This window comes from Bemisia tabaci, chromosome 4, assembly GCF_918797505.1.
Source record: "Bemisia tabaci chromosome 4, PGI_BMITA_v3".
NCBI lineage: Eukaryota > Metazoa > Arthropoda > Insecta > Hemiptera > Aleyrodidae > Bemisia > Bemisia tabaci.
The window spans coordinates 13,741,664-13,763,836 of NC_092796.1; the positions used below are offsets into that span (position 1 = coordinate 13,741,664).

The 22,173-nt window shown below is 38.9% G+C and overlaps 1 protein-coding gene across 1 annotated transcript; it reads right to left on the reverse strand.

The window, feature by feature from the left end:
• Positions 1 to 1,290: 1,290 nt before the first annotated feature.
• On the reverse strand, positions 1,291 to 21,755 carry LOC109034399 (lipase member N). The gene is made up of 9 exons (XM_072299369.1): positions 21,445 to 21,755; positions 20,740 to 21,209; positions 19,512 to 19,695; positions 17,891 to 18,005; positions 16,465 to 16,714; positions 7,221 to 7,373; positions 6,237 to 6,321; positions 4,804 to 4,949; positions 1,291 to 3,340 (listed from the first exon to the last, which is right to left on the reverse strand). The coding sequence occupies exons 2-9, from the start codon at positions 20,854 to 20,856 to the stop codon at positions 2,999 to 3,001; spliced, it is 1,392 nt and encodes a 463-aa protein (XP_072155470.1). The 5' UTR covers positions 20,857 to 21,209; positions 21,445 to 21,755; the 3' UTR covers positions 1,291 to 2,998.
• Between the last annotated feature and the right edge of the window lie 418 nt (positions 21,756 to 22,173).

Sequence of the window (22,173 nt, forward strand, 5' to 3'; positions counted from 1 at the left end):
TAGCATTGAACCACTAGTGAACCACTACCGGTTTTTCTCTAAATTCAAAAGATACAGCTAAAATTGTGAAAGATATTAGCTGATGCTGAATTATCCGTGCGATGAAGCCCTATTAAATGTGGTAGAAATGAAATCCTCATATCCTCAACCTTGATCCTTTGTAGGTTTCACTGGAATCGGCCAACGTGTAAGCGAGAAATCTGCTGTGAAAGGTGGTCTTGACGGGGAGGTCGGCAGTCAGTTTAGTCGTTTTTACGTAATTTCTCTTCTAAAACATTTGGAATGTTAAAATAAAGTCAAAAGCGGCACACACGGTAACATGGCGATTCTTTAGGTACCCACTTTTATGGGTCTAAGGTTTACCGTTATCGCGGAGTTTGAGTGACTTTCTCAGGACCCTGGACTCTTGAAATTCAAATTTCCCGGCAAAGTAAAAAGTAAAATTTTCCTTGTTTTGGGTCATTAAGTGCTTATAAGTTTTTGAAAACTCAATGGATCTTAATGAAACCCTTAAACGCCATCCGGCTAACTTAGCTGCGTCCATAGACACCAAGATCGTTGGAATCCGTGCCGCCGTTTGCTCTGAATTCCATTTTATATCGAATCAATTTTCAGATTAAGGGAGTTGCCTGTGACCAAGAGTGTCGGCCACCCGTTTGTTATCGGGACTTTAGTAGGACGTCATTTTCCTCGACCGGGGGTGGCTACCGCCACTCTTGATACAAATCAATGAGTCTTATGGACTAGAATGAGCGTGAGCCTGAGGGAATTAGAGTTTGAAAGTGACGTCTGCGTTTCTAGCTTTGCGTTAAAGTCTCCTCGGAGGTCCCTCTCGCATACTGCTCATGTACGCCTCAGAATGCGTAGAGACTTTCAGATTACAGCCAATTGGCGGATGCAACTTAGTTGACTTCTGTGTAGTGTTGGGTTGCATCGTCAAATTTGAAGGCGAACTAGCGGCGATTTTGTTTCTAAGTGATGCTGCCTCCAGCCGTTATGATGTATGTTGCATCATCATTCCTATTTAGCGATTAAGCAAAATTTGTAGGTTAGGGTGGAAAAAATTGTGTAGTTAGGGATGAAACAAAATATGCGCGCTGCACCAGATAAGTATATACAACAATGCTACCTCCGAAATGCCGTATAAACTTTCGGGTGTTGTCAAATTTGCGTTGTTGTTGCGTTCAAATCTAAAGACACAATAGCGTGCACAAAATTGACGATGAATGATGCAACGTCGCAACATAGATAAGAAAATAAAGAGAAGTTGGGTAGTGAAATAAAACAACATTGGATCATTGTGACATTTTTATTCGCTGCGATATATTGACATAAATACTTACAATCCAGTCATCTAACAAAATATAAATACTTCTTGACTAGAGTGGTAAATATATTTAGAACAAACGGCGATTGTGGTTTCACTCATGAATTAGGTTCATTAAATTTTTCCGCCGAACGACAAACGTTGTGAACTATTGCCTGAGTACAAAAATTGATCGAACATATTATCAATAACACATTATCTCATACCAAAGAGTAGGAATAAAATAACACTGCTCCACACGTCCTTCCAGGAGACTTTAAAATATGTAAGACGGGATCTAGGAAATAATATTAATAAAACCCCGTCCATCCCAATAAACTTGGAAAACTTGTTTTGATTTTGACGAAAAATATTTCAAAAGCGATTCTCCTCTCTGAGATATGGATCAAATGAAGAGAGGAGGTAATTGGCGAGCATACGATTTTCTTTATAACCCACACTGAAAAAAAAATCTCGGTGTATTTACTAAGAAAAGGGTAAAATTACCAAGAATTCAGGGTTCTGTTTGATCCCAGTTTTATCTTGGTAAAATTACCATTTGTGGAATTGGTAATTTTACCGAGAAATCTCAGTAAAATTATTGAACTTTCTCGGTAATTTTACTGAACCTTGGTAAAAACGCCAATATTTTTTATCGACTGTGGTAGAAGTACCGAGATAAAATGGCAAAGTTACCGGGAATTGATTACCAATAAAAGTGGTATTCTTACCTAAAAAAAAACAGCGAAAATACCGGTTTTTAAGTAAGCTTACCAGTCTGTCTTGGTAAAATTACCAATAATTGGTAAACAAAGTGAGATGGTAAAGGTACCAATAAACCTGGGTAAAAACGCCGAGAATTTTTTTTCAAGGCACATGGTTGAAAAACGAATGCATTGAGGACACAGCCAGTTAATCAGTCTTTATTTGTTCCTGCTAACATTTGAGCAAGTAGAGAGTGCCTTTTTAGCGGGCAGTCAATATTAAAAATAGAGATTTCTCTCTATTATTTTATTTTACCACCCACATCACGTATCATTATTCAGTGAAGCAGGGGTGACAAATTTCAATCTAATAACATCTTGTCACAGAAATGATTCATCTTTCAGACCCGGTCCAATTACCTTTTCACTAATTAAAACGTCTTGATAAGTTAAATAAAATTTCAAATGCTGTTATACAAATATCAATTATGAGGCTTGGGTGTACATGTTATAGGTTCAGTTCCATGACTCGAACTACAGTTTGCACTCTGATGAGACATTTTGGAACTTCAAATCTTGAACTCCTATTAATGTGTAGCAAGAGCTTTAAGGATATATCCTTCGATTTCGAACCGGAGGTTAAAGCGCAACAAGAAGCGATTGAAATTTACCTCAGCCCATATGGTCAATGTTTCCTGTTTTTAAGCGATTTTATCAAAAAAGCTGTTGTCAGACAATTTAGACAGAAATAAAGGCAAATCTGAGCCATGCAGAATACAACAATTGTAACTCAATGAATCCTACGAAACTGGAACAAAAGATCGAAACAGACCTCCGACAGTGTACCCTTAATCTCTAAATTGCAGGATTCCATTCTACCTACCTTCTCTCCATCATGCAAAAATACCGACTACTTTGTATTCAGTCACTGGAAAACAGAGACTACTTTCAAATTTTCAAACACATTTTTTGAACGAGGATTTTCACCTCATAGGTCACTATTGTTCTTGTTTTGTCGTATGCTTTTGCAATTGTCGATGGTTTTCATAGAGCTCGCATCATCCGTGCTGTCGTTGCCAGAGACATTCGTCGAAGGTGATTTCTCGACTAAGTTTACATTAGTTCCTTCACAAGATATCGTATTTTCGTCTTTAGTGACTTCAGATGTGCGACCGTTGCCACTGACTGACTCTAGGATCTCCTCCAGCTTGGGATTAAGAGACATCACAGCCTTATTCCCGATAAAAAAATCGGCGTGGTTGAAAGTTGACTCATTGATTAAAGTTTTGCTTTTTAAATTTTGTAGTAATGAAGTCAGTGTTTCCACGTCCTGTAACAACAAAAAGCAGAATATTAATGTGTCATCTATAGGATGACAACAAGACAGTCTTATAATAAAGATAGTTATCCTAATGGCATTTTGCATTAAAAACTCGAATTAGTTTACAGTGGGACAGATTCTAAATCACGTGACGCTCTAGGAGAGGAGGGGGGGGGGGGGGGGAGAGAGCTTTCCGTTATTTTGTTTATACATGTTAATGGATAGGGACCTGCGTCACAAAAGCGTTATAAATGGGGGATGGGGGGGGGGGGTTAGAAATGCCGAAAAAGTGCGTTACGAAATTTAAGAAGGCCCCTGATCTCAAACTCATCACACACACGATATCATCATCTAATTTATTGCCAATACATATACTTTCTACAAGCGCGTAAATAGCAAAGGAATGACATTTAATTTGATTTTTTGACATATTCCTGGTCATTTTTATTTTGAATTCGTGCCAAGAATAGATAAAATTCAACAGCATGCAGTGTTCTCAACCGATTACCAATAAACGGTTAGTAACGCAAAAGCTCCCTCTATACGCTGTTTTCATGAAATTATTTTTACTTATTTTCCGCCCGGAAAGAAGAATAGGGGAAGGAGAAGAGGGCGAAGAAAAAAGAAGGAAGACATTGTTAGCACATCACCGTGTGGACATCATGATACGTAAAATTTTCATGTAGAAACATGCGTCACTATAATCTCGCAGCACCGCTTATTTGAACAAGTACTTAAACGCAGAGGTAGAAAAGTAGACGGATGAGTGAAAACGTCATCGCCGGTAGATAGCAGGCACAAGCACACTAAGGATATGCTCTCTTGGACACAAAATCAGCTTATGGTCTGAGTTTCATAGAAGGCTCATAGCTCACCTGTACAACAACTGTATACCAATGATCGATAGGAAGCTAATTTAGATATTGATTTTATTTTTGATTGCAAGGTTTGCATTTATTGAATCGGAGCACTCTTCCAAGGTAAAAATGACGTCATTTTACAGTCTGAGGCGCGAGCGTTTCCGAAAAAACTGATTGTGAGCTTTAATCCGCACCGTATACACATACCAATTTACAAGCCCCTTGGTATGAATTAAATTAAATCGACCGTTCCGCGATATGCCTTGGAACTTTTTTTGGTGCTTGCTCATGGCCTGTAATTACATTGCTTAGCGATGAATAATTACTTCTCGATGCGTAAATTCGGTAACCACGTACCTCTGTTCTCGATATTTTAGACACTGTTCTCGTCACTTTTTCATTATTGTGAACCTGTAAACGATGTAATTTTTTTTAAATCCATCGTAATTTTTTCTCTCGGTACAAAGAATGTCCTGTAAAAATTTCAGAAAGTAAAGTTGGCTCGTCAGCTTTTGAAAAAATTAAAAAATAGTTAAAATTTTGTAATACTGCAATCGAGGTACGTGGTTAGCAAATTCAACTGCCAAGTTGCTGTTATTTTGTCTGTAATACCTTTGGACTGCACACGGCATCCGTCGAGCCGTGGAAGAGATGAACTGGCACAGTGGTGCGAGAGAGATCGTAAAGTGGCGGTGTTGCTTGTCCGTAATGCTGCATATTGTTCTCAGCACTTCCGTGATCGAACTGCCGGAATTTGCCTGCAATGAATACAGTAGAATATAAAGTTTTATGACAAAATTCGCGAGATGGAGCAATTGAGCATGATGTCAAAATCAAACTAAAGAACAGCCACACTTGGAAAGAATTTAACCTCATAACCTAAATAGTACAGGTTGCGATAAAAAGCGATTTAATGTTAAAATAAATGTTACTGTATCGGATTGTTGTGTATGTTGCCTATCTGCTCATTGAAGGGGCTCTTTTTATTCAAGTATATTGCGATTTAAAAAAATGCAATTTTTATTGCGCATTGCCTACTTTTTTTATACATGGAACTCATATTATTGATCGTTTAGAATCAGAATTAATTGACAAAACGACGATAATCTATTCACCACACCTATTGTATTTTTCATAGAGCAAAATATCCGATATTACTGGGTGTAGAAACATGGAATCTGGACAAATTTTGTACTTTTTTGCTCCTCCAAACGTCTGAACTGTCAGAACACTATTTTTTTACGTGCGCATAACCGGCTCATATTTACGGACATTTTTGAAATGAATTGAAAGAAAAGTTTCCAAAAAAAAGCGCTGCAACGATTCAGTAAAACAATTATTTCCAGAACTTCTGAAAAAAATCTTAGAATTCAAACAAAATCACCACTAAGTATGGCGCTTTGAACGAAAGGTCTCAAAAAGTGTTAACATCCTAAAAGATTTTAAAAGTTTTAACGGTTTTCCAAGGGATGAGAAAAATGCGAACAGAGAAGTGGTTTATATTTTTAAACCATTGTTGTTTCACAATAGAAGACTAGATAGCAGGAAAAGGCAGAAGTAAGAATAAAGGTTAGTTGGTCTTTGTTCGGAGAAATGAATACCTACTGCGCTGGTCATGGCTACATGTAATAAAACGTGGACCGTCAGGAAAAGAATCTTAATAACTCAAATTATTTTTTTACGAGTAGTAACTCATGGCGAAATGGTTTTTTTCTGACAACCGAAGATAATGCGACAATTGAAATGACAACTTGCCACTTTTCATTATTTAAATACTCAAAATCTTAGTTGGGTTTTATATTAATAAATTTGTTGGTGCAAATCATATTCACGTTCAAGGTGCACTCACGCATTACGAAACGCACTTTTTTCTTCTCTTGCAAATTCACAGTACATATACTCAACTCGTTACTTTCATCATTGTATTTCTCCTACCTATAATAATTCTCAATCAATGGATCGAAATGGTTTTGCAATTTCTACTGGAAGAAAAAACTTATTTTACATATCTTTAACGACAAAAACTCAAATTTTAAGGTACTAACCACTTAAGTGCATCTGTAAAAAATGCTCAGCCGTCCTGACAGAAGATCCGATTAAACCATTTTTAACGACGGACATGTATATTGTCTGAAAAAAGAGGAGAACACATTTTACTCAGATGAAAGTTAAAATGATTTCGGGCTAAAGTATAATATGTTTCCCAAAATTTGGAAGCTCAGAGGTCTCAAGTCATGGTATACAAACTGTTCATAAAAATAGTCTCATTGTGATTTGGACAGACTGTATAAATTTTGTGCACTTATTTTGATTTCAATGTTTTCCTTCAACAACTTCAAAAACTTAAGTTTCAAATTTTTATAACTAAGTACATAGTACTTGCCGAAAGCTTGAAGGAGCTATTTCGGTTAGTTTCTTTTTAAAATAATTTCTTTTTTTAATGGATATTTTCAAACGCTACGATAGAAAAACGCATTTTCCGACTGTCATCAATTTGCGACATTCATGCAAACTGAGAAAAATTTGCGGTCTGTTTTTGTGTTCCTTTTGTTCGTCTAGGAACTGGAATCCAAATTTTTTTACGATTTGCGTTGAATTTTTCACAAAAAACAATGCAAAAATCGGCGGGAAGCTCCAGAATTAATCGAAGAGTTCGGTTACTCTGTTTTCCACCTATCATATCAACAGATCATTAGTATTATTTTTTTCCTATGCAAAGAGTGTGATATGGAAAATACTCCCTCCTTTCCCAGAATAGACAAAACAAGTTCGCACGAATTTGGAATTTGAATGGTGGTATTAAATACCGGTATTTAATAGAAGTATTTTACGAAGTGATACACAGTCTACCTATGGGTCCGCTTTCACTTTCCAGGATAGCCAAAATCGAGTTCCCACGAGTCTGACCGCAGCGGTACTCCATAGAAGTATTTTTTTGGAGTGGTATATGTATAGGTGACTGACGGAGCTATCTCCTCTTTCCATTTTAGATAGAAGGAGGTCCCTTTAATACAGAAAGACAGACCTACCTCATTATTGAATGAATCGGAGGGTCCGGTGATGCCTGAAGTTATGAGTTTGCCGATGAGTTTAGTAACTGCGTTGTGCGTACAAAATCCTTGCAGTGCCGATTGCATCATTCCATGACCGTATGCCCCTTCAGAGCCGAAATCGCCGACTCTCTGTAATCATAAGACCATGTGATTAATGGACAGTGATTGAATGGACATTAATTGATGAAGGGACAATGATTCATTTCAATTCTGAATGCCGTGGCAGGACCAGGACCTCCTATGTATACATTTAAAAAAAAAATGAAAAAAGACAAAACAAACAAACAAACGAACAAACAAAAAACCCTACGAAAATCTGGAAACATTGATCGTTATCATGTGGTATTCTTCCTCAGTACGACAGAATGTGAGATTCTTCGCTAAATTTGGCAACTGGCTTTGCGAAACAATCTCGATCACCTTCATGATTGTATGCATTTTAACACCTTCCCTCTCCACGCCACCAATGTTTTGATACCAACGAATCTGAATTTACGAATTCGGCGGGCGTTGTTTGTTTAATTAGCAATTTACTAAGCGTATAATGCACAGGAATGAAAGGCATAGGTTTTAATGAGTTTCAAAAAGGAAATCTCATAGTAATAATGTGTTTGGAGAATAGGCCAGAAAATCATCTTGGATATTACGATGAAGTTACTTTATGGCCACTTCCAGCTTCTGACGGTTTTTTTTTTTCAGTTGGTTCAGAATTTTTTCTGATCAGCCAAGATCGTGCAACGCCTTTGTTTACAATTATTCATTGAAAAACGAGTCAATAATTTTAATTATTTTCAAACTAATTTTCTCAATTAATTGGACGTTTTCCAAGAAGCTAAAGAAACCAATTAAAATTTTCAAGTTCCTCCGGCAAAATAAAAAAGGCATATAATTATAGGAGCATTTCCACACTATTAAATTATGTTTGCAATAAATTAAAGTCCAAACAACAAGTATTAGAACAGGACCACGTATTTCAAGTAGGATCCAATAAAAGATATCAATGCTTATTTTAAGACTATTTAGTGAGCATTCATCTTGCAGAAGACCTTAAAATTAAAACGCTCTCTGCCCGAGTGTTCCAAAATATATTAAAGAAAGAAGAAATTCAGCAGATATCATTTGTGTCTACTTAGTCAGTTATTTTATTGTGAAGAGGAAGTATTAAGCCGTTTAATCTTGAAACATTTCAACAGCCATGGTGCTTTTTTGCAAAATGAGACCTTTTTAAGGTCAAAAACTCGTACAGTTCAATTAATTAATTTTAACAATTCAGGGGCTGTATATACTGAAATAACATAGCATTTGGCAACGTAGTGAGCTTTTCCCGCTAATAAAAGATCTCGAAAAATCTTCACACCGGCCTTATTACGCAATCATTATTAAAACTAATAAGTGTACTTTTCCATACTGCATCATGGTACCGTTAATATATTTGATTATTGATTGATTTTTTCCCGCCTGAATGTGCGATTAAAATTACAACAAAGATCTTTAAGATCTCATGATCTGGATCATGGAGATCATGGGTGTGGAGAAGGACATCGTGCACGATATCAGGTCCAAGCAGTTGGTCTGGTATGGACATGTGCGAAGGATGGCAGACGACCGGTTGCCCAAGCAGGTCTTCGATTGGGTTCCTCCCGGAAGGCGACGCACAGTGTGTCAAAACCCCAATCTAGCTGCTCAAAACCTCTTCACGTCTCTAAATTTGATCGGATAACCACCAAAGGACCCCGCACGGTTCTTATGGAAAATGGCCCTCTGTCAAATGCGTTGAAAATTCAGTATGTTGTGCAGCATGTCATCGTGAACAAAAGTTCCTATAGGCCAAACAAGATCCCATGTGCGGTTTTCGAGATATTCGCCGTTTTATGTGCGTAACCGGAGGTTTCGCGCGCTCCCGCCGGAGCCATACCATTGTGCGGCGCCGCTCGTGCCCTTCCCTCCCAGTCACTCTCCGCTGCCCCGCCGCCCATACCTCGGCTCCTCTATCGCTCCAACTACGACGCTCACGAGGCTGCGCCCATCATTACCGGACCGCGCCCGCACGCCGTCTTCTTACGCGGCCTCTTCTTCGGCTATGTCGCCTCTTTTTCTCATCGATCCTTTCTCTAAGTCTTCAGAAACGTTTAAGAAGTCCATTTTTACTAAACATGATAATGCTAGTATCACAAATAATACAAAAAGAGAGGAAAAACAAATGATAATCCATGCGAAAGTACGTAGGAGGGTTGGAATGCCTAAGAGACGTCAAATAAAACGAACTTTTTTTTTATTTTCTTCCCTCTTCCTTTCTTTCTTTTTGTTCTTCATTTTTCTCATGTGGAAGCAGTGAAAGTAACTTCTGTCGGAAGATGATGTTGATGTTTTTTCTTTTTTTTTTTTTCTTTCAATAATGACGTGGCGGAGGTTGAGGGTAAATAGTCGGCTGACGATGCCCAAGTAGGAATTAAGTTTGCTTTAGTCTTGACTTAGCTGAACCGCACCAATGGAGGAGGAGAGAGGGATCATTAATAACTGAACTCAAGGAAGAGAGATGTCCATTTAGGCGTAAATGGTCACATCTTAAGTCGCTCCAACTTGCAGCACCACCTTATCAGCCATCTTATTATCTGCTGATCGTATCCTCTAATCAGATCGTACATCCAAGACGAACTCCATAGAGATGATGAAAAAGAGTTGCTGGTCGACCGTAACATTCATGCGCGTACGGGGCCTTTTGTCAGCTAAGTCAAGACTAAAGCAAACTTAATTCCTACTTGGGCATCGTCAGCCGACTAATTACCCTCAACCTCCGCCACGTCATTATTGAAAGAAAAAAAAAAAAAAAAAGAAAAAACATCAACATCATCTTCCGACAGAAGTTACTTTCACTGCTTCCACATGAGAAAAATGAAGAAAAAAAAGAAAGAAAGGAAGAGGGAAGAAAATAAAAAAAAGTTCGTTTTATTTAACGTCTCTTAGGCATTCCAACCCTCCTACGTACTTTCGCATGGATTATCATTTGTTTTTCCTCTCTTTTTGTATTATTTGTGATACTAGCATCATCATGTTTAGTAAAAATGGACTTCTTAAACGTTTCTGAAGACTTAGAGAAAGGATCGATGAGAAAAAGAGGCGACATGGCCGAAGAAGAGGCCGCGTAAGAAGACGGCGTGCGGGCGCGGTCCGGTAATGATGGGCGCAGCCTCGTGAGCGTCGTAGTTGGAGCGATAGAGGAGCCGAGGTATGGGCGGCGGGGCAGCGGAGAGTGACTGGGAGGGAAGGGCACGAGCGGCGCCGCACAATGGTATGGCTCCGGCGGGAGCGCGCGAAACCTCCGGTTACGCACATAAAACGGCGAATATCTCGAAAACCGCACATGGGATCTTGTTTGGCCTATAGGAACTTTTGTTCACGATGACATGCTGCACAACATACTGAAGTTTCAACGCATTTGACAGAGGGCCATTTTCCATAAGAACCGTGCGGGGTCCTTTCGCACAGGCATTAGTGTAAGCTTGAAGAAGGTTCACCTAAAATTTCAAAACTTAGTCATCAAAATTTTCAAAATGGCGGCCATCTAAAAATCCTGTTCAACTCATGTAAAAATCGTAAAATTTCAACTAAATTTTAGGCGCCTTATGTGACCTGATGAACCCCAAAAATTAGTTAAATTGTGTTTTCCGATCCAAAATAAGTCCTGGAGGATGTCTTGGGCTTGTCCATTCCACTTCAAAATGGCGAATTTCTCATTTGGCCATCCAAAGAAATATGAATTCCATATTATTAAAATGATACGTTTCGGCAACTCTAAGTGACAAGTCAAAGATAATATTTTCAAAATGTTTGCCTGTAAAGGAAAATTTCGGCGAGCCCCCCCCCTCCTTTTCATTTTCCTACGTTTCATAAACCATGTCCGAAACCTTTCCTCATTAGAAATAAATAAGAAAGTCTGTTTCAAATCATACAAGAACTTTGTTAAAAATACGATGCAACTTTGTATTTATGAGGACCCCCCCCTCCTCCTTCCATGACAGTATAGATAATGGGAAAATCGTAATGAAAGAAAATAAAATATTAAAAAATTGGTCCTGTTCGGGATTTGAACCCCGGTCATGCAGGTAATAATGAATTGAGCAATCAACTGAGCCACCATACGATCTTAATCACGCCGGTGAAAAGCCTCATGACAAGGCTCACTCAAATCAGGGGACCGAGCGCGCGTGGTGAGATGCTGCCTCCGTCTCAATTCACCTGTGACAGCCTGTCGGGGGAGATCGCATAACGCCGCCCGCACGCTTTTACACTAGGAATCGCCGAACAAAATGTGCTCTTACTCTCAAGGTCGCGGAAGGTCGCAGTAAAACTAAAGGCATTTCAAATCTACATAGTTTTCTGAACACTCTCATATAAGTTTCATGGTGTTCCGTGTAGTTCCGCGCTTTTGCGGCTCTATTAAAGCCAGGAAAAGTAAACGGTCTTGGGCACTGTTTTCAATGAGCAATTATAATACTTAAATAATGATTTTGGAGAAATCAACGGTCATATTTCCTTTCTCTGGCCTTTGGCATCTCGTTTCATCCAGAGATGACCCTTTTTCGCCACGAAGTACTCTAAAAAAAAGCAATTCAGTGGCACCACTCCTGATGGCGAGATTGAGGCTGGACGTTTACCGGCTGCAATCCCTATCATTTTAGCGACCAAAAAATTTATTTTTGTGATAACCATGATAGATACGTAACCAGTGGGTGCCTGTGGACCCACTCTGACCATAAATAACACCATTTGATGACTTGATATAAGGGGGGTTTTGAGCAGCTAGATTGGGGTTTTGACACACTGTGCGACGGCGTGGACGTCCTATGAAAGGTTGGCGACAAGGGGTGGAGGAGGAGATCAGAAGGTGCCAATTGCCTGATGATCTCTGGGAGGATAGGGGGCAATGGCGATTGGGCGTCGCAGAGCGCGAGGCAGCGCTATAAAAGCGACTTTATGTATGTATCTTTAAGATTGCAAATAATGCATATGCGCCGAAAATTGAGAAAACAGAGGACCTTAAAGCCTTAAAAATAATCGCTCAAGTGGCTTGGGTTCATGGTTACGGGTTGCGTCAGAAGAAGTACAACGCCGAATGGAGACAGGAATATTCTGAAATGATACGCATTAGCCAAGCTTCTCCGATGATGGAATTCTTTTGTTCAGGATCGTATCGTATCTTTGAAACCTGCTTTCCTTCTGAGCCACCTAAGATCGTCTGAGAAATATTATTGTTCGTCGAAACTAGTGAGTAAATACTTCTCTCGTCGGATTATAATAATTCATTTTCTCGATGGTCTCATCGTTTAAATCACGGTCTGCTCCCATTATCAACGAATAAGTGTTATTAGTTTGCGAAATAAAATGCAACAGTCTGTCCTGTCACAAGATGCCCCAACAATGGTTCGAGTAAATGTTCGTTCATGACCTTCTGAAAATCTAAAACTCGTCGGGCCCTTCAAAGTTCAGCAGTGCAGATGATATGTATTTTTCAATTTAATGTCGTAGAGATTTCTCTGAATTTGGAATCATTTCAATTGCTGCTCATAAACCAGAGATGCGCGAGATTGAATAATTGCCTACTCAAATACAATATTTTTGTATCTTACATAGGGCTATTTGCACTGGTCACAGAATTGCGTCTTGATGCTTGATTTTTGTAAATCAGCTAAAAATAGAAGGATCTGTCCAAACAGCAAATTTTTACGCTGAATATTAACCGACGTATCGTGCTTTGAATAATTCGGTTCATGACGTCATCCACCGCGGTAGTGACACCCTTGGTTTCCTCTACCTTGCTTTCATCCGAGTTTCACGTCGAGTAACCATTGCGAATACCGATGAAAGCAAGGTGGAAGAAACCTAAGGTGCCACTACCGCGGCGGATGACGTCATAAATCGAATTTTTCGAAGCGCGCGGTTAATACTGAACGTAGAAAGTTGCTGTCTGGACGGATCTTATTATTTTTAGCTGATCTACAAGACTCAAAAATCGAAACACGATTCTGTGTTCATGTGCCTATTAGCATGACGTCCTTATAATTTTTCTTTACCTTATCAAAAATATTAACTAAGAATTCTAGGCCAAAATGATTATGGACTATTGGACGGACATGGGACACCATCCATAATATAGACAACACTAGTTATCTCATAGGATGTTTTGAATTGTAATTCTTCACATTATGAGACGCTCTGTTTTTTTTTTCACTCATGTAGCCGCTCCTCTGGCTTAAGAGCGTATTTCGATTTTCGGATGAGCCCCATAAACCATGGGTTTATATGTAAAACAGGGCTCACGTGGAATTTAAGATACGCCCTTGCGTCATAAAGGCGACGATGTTCCGTCGCGAGCAGCGAGCTGACCGAGTTTACTGTCCAAGGCTATCAAGAATCCCAGTTCCTCGTTCTTCAAGCTCAGACAATCCGTCAGAAGTCCTGCCGAACCTGACAGAAACAACGTATATTTGTACATTTTCTAAGGCAGTTAGGTGTTTTCTTCTTTTACAAGATAGAATAGCTTCAAACGTGGACGTTAGAGTATACCGCAAGAGTCAATTCGTCTAGAAGCTTTCGTGCGGTTTCAAATCATTCCTCCGATTTTCAGGACTCATTTTTTTTTCGCTCCTTTGACATAAAGGCGTATCTCAATTTCCTTGTAAGCCCTGTTATACATGAAAGATATAATAAAAATGTTCCTATTTTTCTCACCGGCCTTAATTTCTGAAAATCGGGGTACGGAGTTTTAGCATAGGGTGTACCAGACGCTGCCCTATTTTAATGCGGAATCTTTCATGAGCACTGAGTGTTTCAAGAGTGAAAATTGAAACCAATTCATACTCTCTACCTATCTGCGTGGTTATACTTATTTCGCACCCAAATCCCTGACAAAGGCACATGTACCTTGTTCCGATACTCAGTTTATACCGTTCCTTCACCATTTCTTCCTCAAAAAAGGAAGTGTTAAATATTTAACCGGAGCAAGGATGAGATGCAGATTTGGAGCAGCAGCCGGTGAGCCGGTGCGGTGGATGATGGGGAAATTGAGATGAATGATTCAGTGAGCCTATCACGGATTATACTTCCAAATGACGGTTCGGTGACCGGCACGCGTTGTCTTCGTAAAGTTCAAATCGACATGAATGGTGGATTGACAAGTGATTTTGTGCATATAAGAGTATGCTTTTTGTTTATTTTGTACTTCATTCGTAATTCAAATCGTCTGTATGATCTTGTCTCTGATTTATGCATTTGGTGCACGCAACACGCAATGCTTGACTTTCTTAGCACCTATTATCGTCAACGCTCCGAAAATAGAAATGCCTTTATCTCTGAGAATCACTCACTTTTTACACGTTTCATTGTTACATTGACAAGAAACGATTTTCAAAGCACTAAAGTATACTTTGATGCATTAATTTATCATCATTAATAATTTAAATCCACACATATCAGTAAATTTTTTTCATAAATGCTGTTTCTGATCAAAATGCATCTTCATGCTATTCAAACTTTAGAAATAATCACTTTTTATATCATTAATTTTTCAATGTGGCGATTACTTTTAGTTTTTAAGATATGAAACATTGGGGATTTATCATCTACCTGATATATCAGCAGGATCTCTACTCATATGATTAATATCAGCAGAACCAAATGATATCAGCAAAACTCTTTACAACTGCTCCGTCTCGTCATATTCACTAGGATTCGTGTTCTCACGTAGTAGTTTCCCGCTAATTTCGCATAATCCCAATATTATGTATCATAGTTCTAAAAGTTTATCACAATTATCAAGGATCCCTGAAAATGAAGTCTCAACTTCAGGATGATTTAGTGCGAAACAAATACGACTAGAAAGCCCTTGGAGTGGAGTGAGGACTGTGCAAATTGGTCGCCAATTTATACTGGGAAGAGTAATCACGATTAATCGCTTATCTTCGCTGATTCACCTCGAAACGCATCCAAGTTGACAAGCACGTGCAACTGTCGTCATTAGCGTTCACGTGCGAAGTAAACAGGGAAGCTACTCGCCCGATAAACCGTCCCTCATGCCGGCCTATCACGCACGTGTTTATTTTCGTGGGCGCGCTTTGATTTTACAGCTGTAATTAAAACTCGGAATAAATCAAGCTGTGAAAAAATTTGCGGTGAGACCTTCACAAGTCGGGTACATTGTAATGATGTTTCTATTTCCTATACCAGGATAAAAAGTTTGGCTTTGGATAGAACATCGAAAAAATTTCGACATGCTATCCACTTTGCGCCACGCAATAACGCGTATTCACTGGAAAAAACTTGGATCGATCAGCACCCTATATCGGGTCAAGTTTAGATGAAGGAAAACTCCAACTTTCTATTACAAATTCTCGTATAAGAGAGCCAATTGAGGGGCTTGGAGGACAAGGCGCATAAGTACAGTTTTTTCTATTTTAAGAAATTCGCGTGTTTAGAATTTCAAAAATATATGGAGCCATACGGCGGAAAGGAAGTTTGAACTCATTTCTTTATGCTTTATTTAGAGTTGGATTTTAGTCGAGAACTTTTCACGGAACGTACTTTCCAACTAGTTTTAGTTGAGTTCATGAATATCTCAATTCTTTCTAAAACTGCACGTATGCGCCTTGTCCGCCAAGCCCCTTAATTGCTCTTACATATTTCTGTTGTATTTTGGCGGCAAACCACATTTACAATTATTTGTAGATGTGAAAAACCACGAGATTACCGCGAATCATACCTAGAATTATGAGATTTTTGTAGTTTGATGGACACAGTGCTCTTAATAATGACAATATTGATAAGAATTCTAGAAGTTCTATGTGAACCACAAAACGGTAATCATAACCACTTATTATCGATGTAATTTCTTCTTATCACTGTAGATAAAGAGTGAAAATTGAAAACCAGATAAGTGCCACTTGAAACTACCCATCATACTTTTGCTAAGATGGAGCGAATTTTCTATTGTTCATCTCATTTAAGGAAATTCCGGATGCCAGAGAATAACATTTCTTGTTGCAAAATCGACTCTATAAAATTTACAGAAAAGTTCGCCAAAGGTATTCTTCAAGGCGAGGGCATTTAAGTTGGTTTACGATGATGAAAACCATGCGCAATCTTAGTAACAACTGTTAGCTCCCACCAGGTTTTAAATGTTCACTCTTCAAAAATGATAAGAATGACTGTTTTGGAATGAATTTACCTTGTTAACCATGATAAACAACCAATGAACCTTCCAGTAGATTGAAGTTGAGTGTTTGAAGAAAACACCTGGAGCCATCGCGATGTGAGCCTGGACTTTAGCATGAGTGAATTCTGGATGGAGGGCATTCATCACGAAGAAAGAACCAGAGCCCATGGAGTATCCTATGTGAATGAGCTTTGGAGCACCCGTTTCATTGACAATGAAGTCTACAAGGGCAGGTTGATCATATAATCCCATCTCATGGATCCTGGAAACCGATATCAATGATAACAAATTATATTATGACTCTTACAATGAACTGGTAAACAAAATAAGGTCATTAAGGATGTACCCTCCAATTTATTTCACGCTGAAATATAATAGTTCCAAAATCAAATCTAGATGAGAAACTGTCTTCTATATGCTTCAAGTTATAATCGGTCAATCCAATGCTCTCGCCTCTGCTAAAAAAAGACAAACGAAGGAATAATCAACTTTAAATAAACACATCGTGGAACTTCGGTTTGGCAAGAAAGTCGAGTTTCGCTGTGAAGAAAAAAGTAGAATTAGAAAGGGGAAAAACTGGCCCCTTTTCTGATACATGAGACTTTGTACAATTTAAAATCCAGAAGATTCTTTAATTTGAAGGCTCTGTGAAATTATTTTAGTACTCGACTCGACTCAAGTATGTTTTAATTTTTCTAGCCAGGAGAGAGTTTAAACAATGGACAAGCACTAACTTGCCAGGTTTCAGTGCGTTTATCTTAAACTGCGTGAAATTTGGATGAGGCAACGTGACTCATCAATTCTCACGAAATATCATGGAAAACAGATTATTAAGCCACATTCATTAGAACCTACGTCTTTGGCCCAGCGACGAGACGCCGCGAGACTCAAATAATAACGCCTAGAAATGCAACTATTCGTACTTGATAGTTGTCTGCGTTGCATACACAAAAAATTGAAGGCGCTCTGGTTTTCTCAATCCTCAAGCCAACGCTTCGATGCGACTATACTTGTGTTCCATGTTGTCGTTGCCTGTGTTAAGGATGGATATTATTGAGGACGTTCGACTCTCCTATTATCTCAGCAATGCTCTTAATGCACTGTCACAACATCGTAGAAAATACTGTCAAAATGCCCCTCATTACGTTTTTTCATTTGCTCTGTACAATTTCAATTGAAACAGGAATTTTTAGATATAATGTCTACTACTTTCTTCTTTTTTTATGAGAGAGGAGGTTTAAAGTTACCCTACGTGCGCCTCATAAGAGATGAAAGGAGGGGAGGGGTATAATTTGAAAAAAATGCACTACAAATATGCGCATGTTTACGATCGAATTCATAGGTTTGAAATATAACCCAACCGTTAAAAACGAAAAATTCCTGCGTTTACATTTTAAAGCGGGACACAAACGAAATTGTGCTTCAATGAAATGCTTACGAGAATTCCCAAAATTTGGGGTCAGTCTTCTTCAATGTATTATGTTCTAAGGAATACTCATTTCCTCGGAGATCAGCCAGCCAAACATCGTATCCAGCATCATACAACTTGTATCCTGCAAAAATATCAAACTGATTGACTGTTTGGGATAGGAAATAGGGTTCATCGCCATAACATAATGACATTTTTGCATTTGCAGCCAGTTTAAGTGTATTCATTGATGAAAATTCTTAGCCCCGCGCAATGGGCCTGTTGCATGCAAGAGATACAGCCGTGCGAATAGACTTTTCAGAGGTTAAATGACACGAAAATTACGATGGTCACATTAAAAAAGTCTAAAATACACTCCTTACTGCGCATTTTGCGTTGTGAGGAACGCGCTTTTTCAAATTTCCCGCGTCTGAGGGCAGTTTTCTAACGGAAACAATTAACGGCAACTCGCGGCTATTTCCGGTCAACTAAAACTGACAACATAACCTAAAAATCGGAGCTCGTGATATCGTGAAATGAAATGTAGAAGGATTGCGTTGGATATTTAAAAGTTGATCGATTTGGTTACCGCATAAAGCGTATATGGACCACTATAAGAGATCACGTTGGGTTTTTAAACAAACTGAAGGAAAAAATAACAACAACAACAACGACTCGGCATCTTCCGGAAATCACCGAGCCCGCCGTTTGCTCGTTTCCGGTGATTAGAAAACTGCCCCCAGATGCGGGAAATTTGAAAAAGCGCGTTCCTGACAACGCAAATTGCGCAGTGAGGAGTGTATTTCAGACTTTTTTAATGTGACCATCGTAATTTTCGTGTCATATAACCTCTAAAAAGTCTATTCGCGCGGCTGTATCTCTTGCATGCAACAGGCCCATTTCGTTATTAAAAATTATATTCGCAACCGTCTTTTTATTTCCTAAAAGTTTTATAATGTCTACAGCTAAAGTTGACAAAATGCAGGTCTCATTAGGACGGCACAATTTTTTTTGTGCTCTTCTAATGCTCACTGTGGAGCTACGTCCATGCTTCCAGACCCCGCCTACTATTTTAGTCGCAGTAAACGATGTTACGTCTGTTATGACAAATATTTTGGTTTCGAAAAAAATGCTTCATTGTCACCGGGACCAAGAAAATTATTTTCACGAAAGTAACATTGTAACTAAGACTTGAAAATGTACGTGGAAGCTGCGATCGACTATGGGAATAGTAAGAACGACGATTCTTTTCCCACATAATTGCAAGCCTTCATATATTCGTATCTTTCCTCTGTCCAAGAGAATATGACGCTACTTTTCCCGTTCGAAAACATGTCAATCGATGAGAGCGACAGAAAGGAACCTGCTTCACCGTTGTGAGAGCATCGCATCTCCTTGTTTCTTTTGGGGTTCAACAAACTCCTGAAATATTCTCAAAAATTTACATACTGGTACTCAAGACTACTACATGATTTTCGCTGACTCTCGTAATGATCGTGCTGATAGTTCTTACTGAGCGATGATTGTTGATAAATTGCCCCAAATACGAAATCTAAAATACGAATTCTGGAAAAATTTGACGGCCTGCATCAGAGGCCTTTTTACGGTAGACAATTAAATTTGAGTGTATGCAAGGGTAGAATTTTCTCACCAAGACTAGCGTTGGGGCCCATAGCCACCCATGCCCTCGAACTTGACATGAACCCATGGACTATGAGTACCGGCAGTCTGTCCGAGTCATTGCGAGGTAGTCTAATTAAGTTCAGGTAAAAACCGTCCTCTGTCAGTACTTTGTGTTTTTCATGCGGATACCGATGGAACTGGATGTTTTCTTCCTGAAAACATTACATTAAATTACTTTATTTCTCTGAATGAAATTTGAGTGACGTTATCGGGGTTCAACACTCTTACCTGGTGCAAAATCAAGGGTGAAAGATTGCTCGAAATAAATTCAATTGGAAGTTTGGAATAAATGGACTGCATTTTGCAATTAGGAACTGCAATTTCTGGCTCATTCATAAAAACACAAGCGTCTCGAGGAAAACTAATGATACATACGTTGTATTTAAACTAGGAGAAAGTGTAGTTCCTTATTGCAAAATGCAGTGGCAGTCTAAATAGTTCTCTATTTATTTGAGAAAAAGAAAAGAAATTCAAGAGTGAGATTTAAAGTGAACAAAGGACTTTTTAAAAACGCCTAAAGCTCTGTAAAATCGAGATTTGAGCTTTGGACTGAGAAAAGTCTCAAGTACATATCTAAGAATAAACTGCAGACTGTTCGATTCATTTGCGTATTGACAGTCCTTTCTTTTTTTTACAGTAGCTCTCGATATCTTTGCAAAGTAGGCTATTAATCCAACAATGCCAGGTTCCAGACACGGTGGATAATAACATCTTCTTGAATGCTTGTCGAACTTCCAATCGCTGCAAGACTGAGTTACTTACGACAAACTACAACAACACTGAGAATGTTTCGAGAGCAATTTTCAAGAATATGGAGTACTCTGGGCACAAATTACCTTTTTACCGTAGACGCGGTTAAAATTAAACTTCAAATTTCAAAAATGAGGACTGAAAAATAGATAGTGTTCAAATGTTTCATCAAGTAAACCTTGAGATGAGTTTCACTTAAAATAATTGACTGTTTATTTTTCTGGAAAATTTTACTCAATTCCTTATCATTGTCTGTCTTTGCGATTTTGCACTTAATAAATAAGCTTTACATGTGCCTGCTTTATGCAAATTTTCGAATTATGACCCGGGTTCCCTACTTTTATGAATTGCCACGCCCTTTTGAGGGCGCAGCGAACCCAGGCCGCTGGACCATTCTGCGGCCAGAAAGGGACCTCTTGGTATACTTTGCATATTGATATACTTACTATAGTCATGTCTAAAGTGTGATCCATGACACATTCGGGTTCCCTCCGTGACGGCATCGAGACGTATACCACTGCCGCCGCAGCTATCAAGATAGATATGGTCGCGCCTGATTTCATTATCGGTTCCAGATTATGAACGACAAAATGAAAATCTGATCGGTTATAAAACACAAGTTGCCGTCAATCTTGGTCTTGGTGCTTTTGCAAAGGGGGAAATAGGCAGTGGGGCAACAGGAACGGGGACGAGTTGCAACACTAACACAACCGCAGCTGAAGCAACCAATAGCTTGCTTAAGCCCAAAATGTAAACAAAGCGATTTGCAGGTGTAATATTTTTTAAAAGGTTGACAGAACTGGGATATTATCACGAATGAAACACTTTTCCGGAGTACGTGTGCTTATGATTTCTCAATATTTTAAGAAGGAGACGGGATTGAAAATTATCACAACCGCAGCTAAAAACTAAGAAACTACAAATTTACACTTTAATTTTAAATAAATTAATCTTCGGGAGGGGATATCACATACATTTATGGCGAAATAATTATGATAGTTGAAAACCGCACGTATAACTCGCTACAATTTTAAATAGGTACCAAGATGAAACACGATCGCAATCAAAGCTGTTAACAACCACCAATTCAATCTCGAATTTCAAAAATAGTAAAATTTAAATGGAAAACTTCACTGTAAAGTTGACATTACATCCGAAAGATGGATATCACGATATTCCCCCACCAAGTTTACGTATCATTCTCTACAATTTTAAGAACGTTCAGAAAACTCAGAGACCCGTTCGTCCGTATTACCATGATACAGTGAGCTATTTAAAGAGTCTTTCAGCGATTTTAGGTGGTCTCATACACACGCGAAACGGCACGCCGGGCGGAAGATCGGCGGACGGTGAAAAAATTGAAGGCGTTCATCGGGATGGCCGCACGCGACTGATGCGCGGCAAGGGCAAGGTTAGCGAGAAGGAGGTGGCAGGAGCCCCGATCCGAGCGATGGCAAAGTGGAAAAGGCGCAGCCAACTGCTGAGACTGCTACAACCAAGGTCGCTCCTCCTTGAATTTGCTGGGTTCTAGATTCGCGCCGCTAGCCCATCTTCACCATGCTTGATTCCTCGGCTTCGCCCCCGTTTTTATGATGGAAAAAGGGGAAAATTTATTTTCCTTGCGACATTTTCCTAGAATGAAAATGAGAATTGGACTGAGTTAAGCAGAAAGGAACCAACCCACATTTTGGAAAAAATTGAGTTATGAGTGGTTTTGAACTCAACCATTGCTCTACTATCTATCGCCAAAAATTCAAAGTTTTTGTTGGAGCAAATTTTGCAGAAATTGAACTTGAAGTTTATCTTTTACATTGAGTCTTAAACTTTAAACCTCTTTTTCTCGGTTCGATCCCGATGTGGCTTGGTTCCTTTCTGTTTAA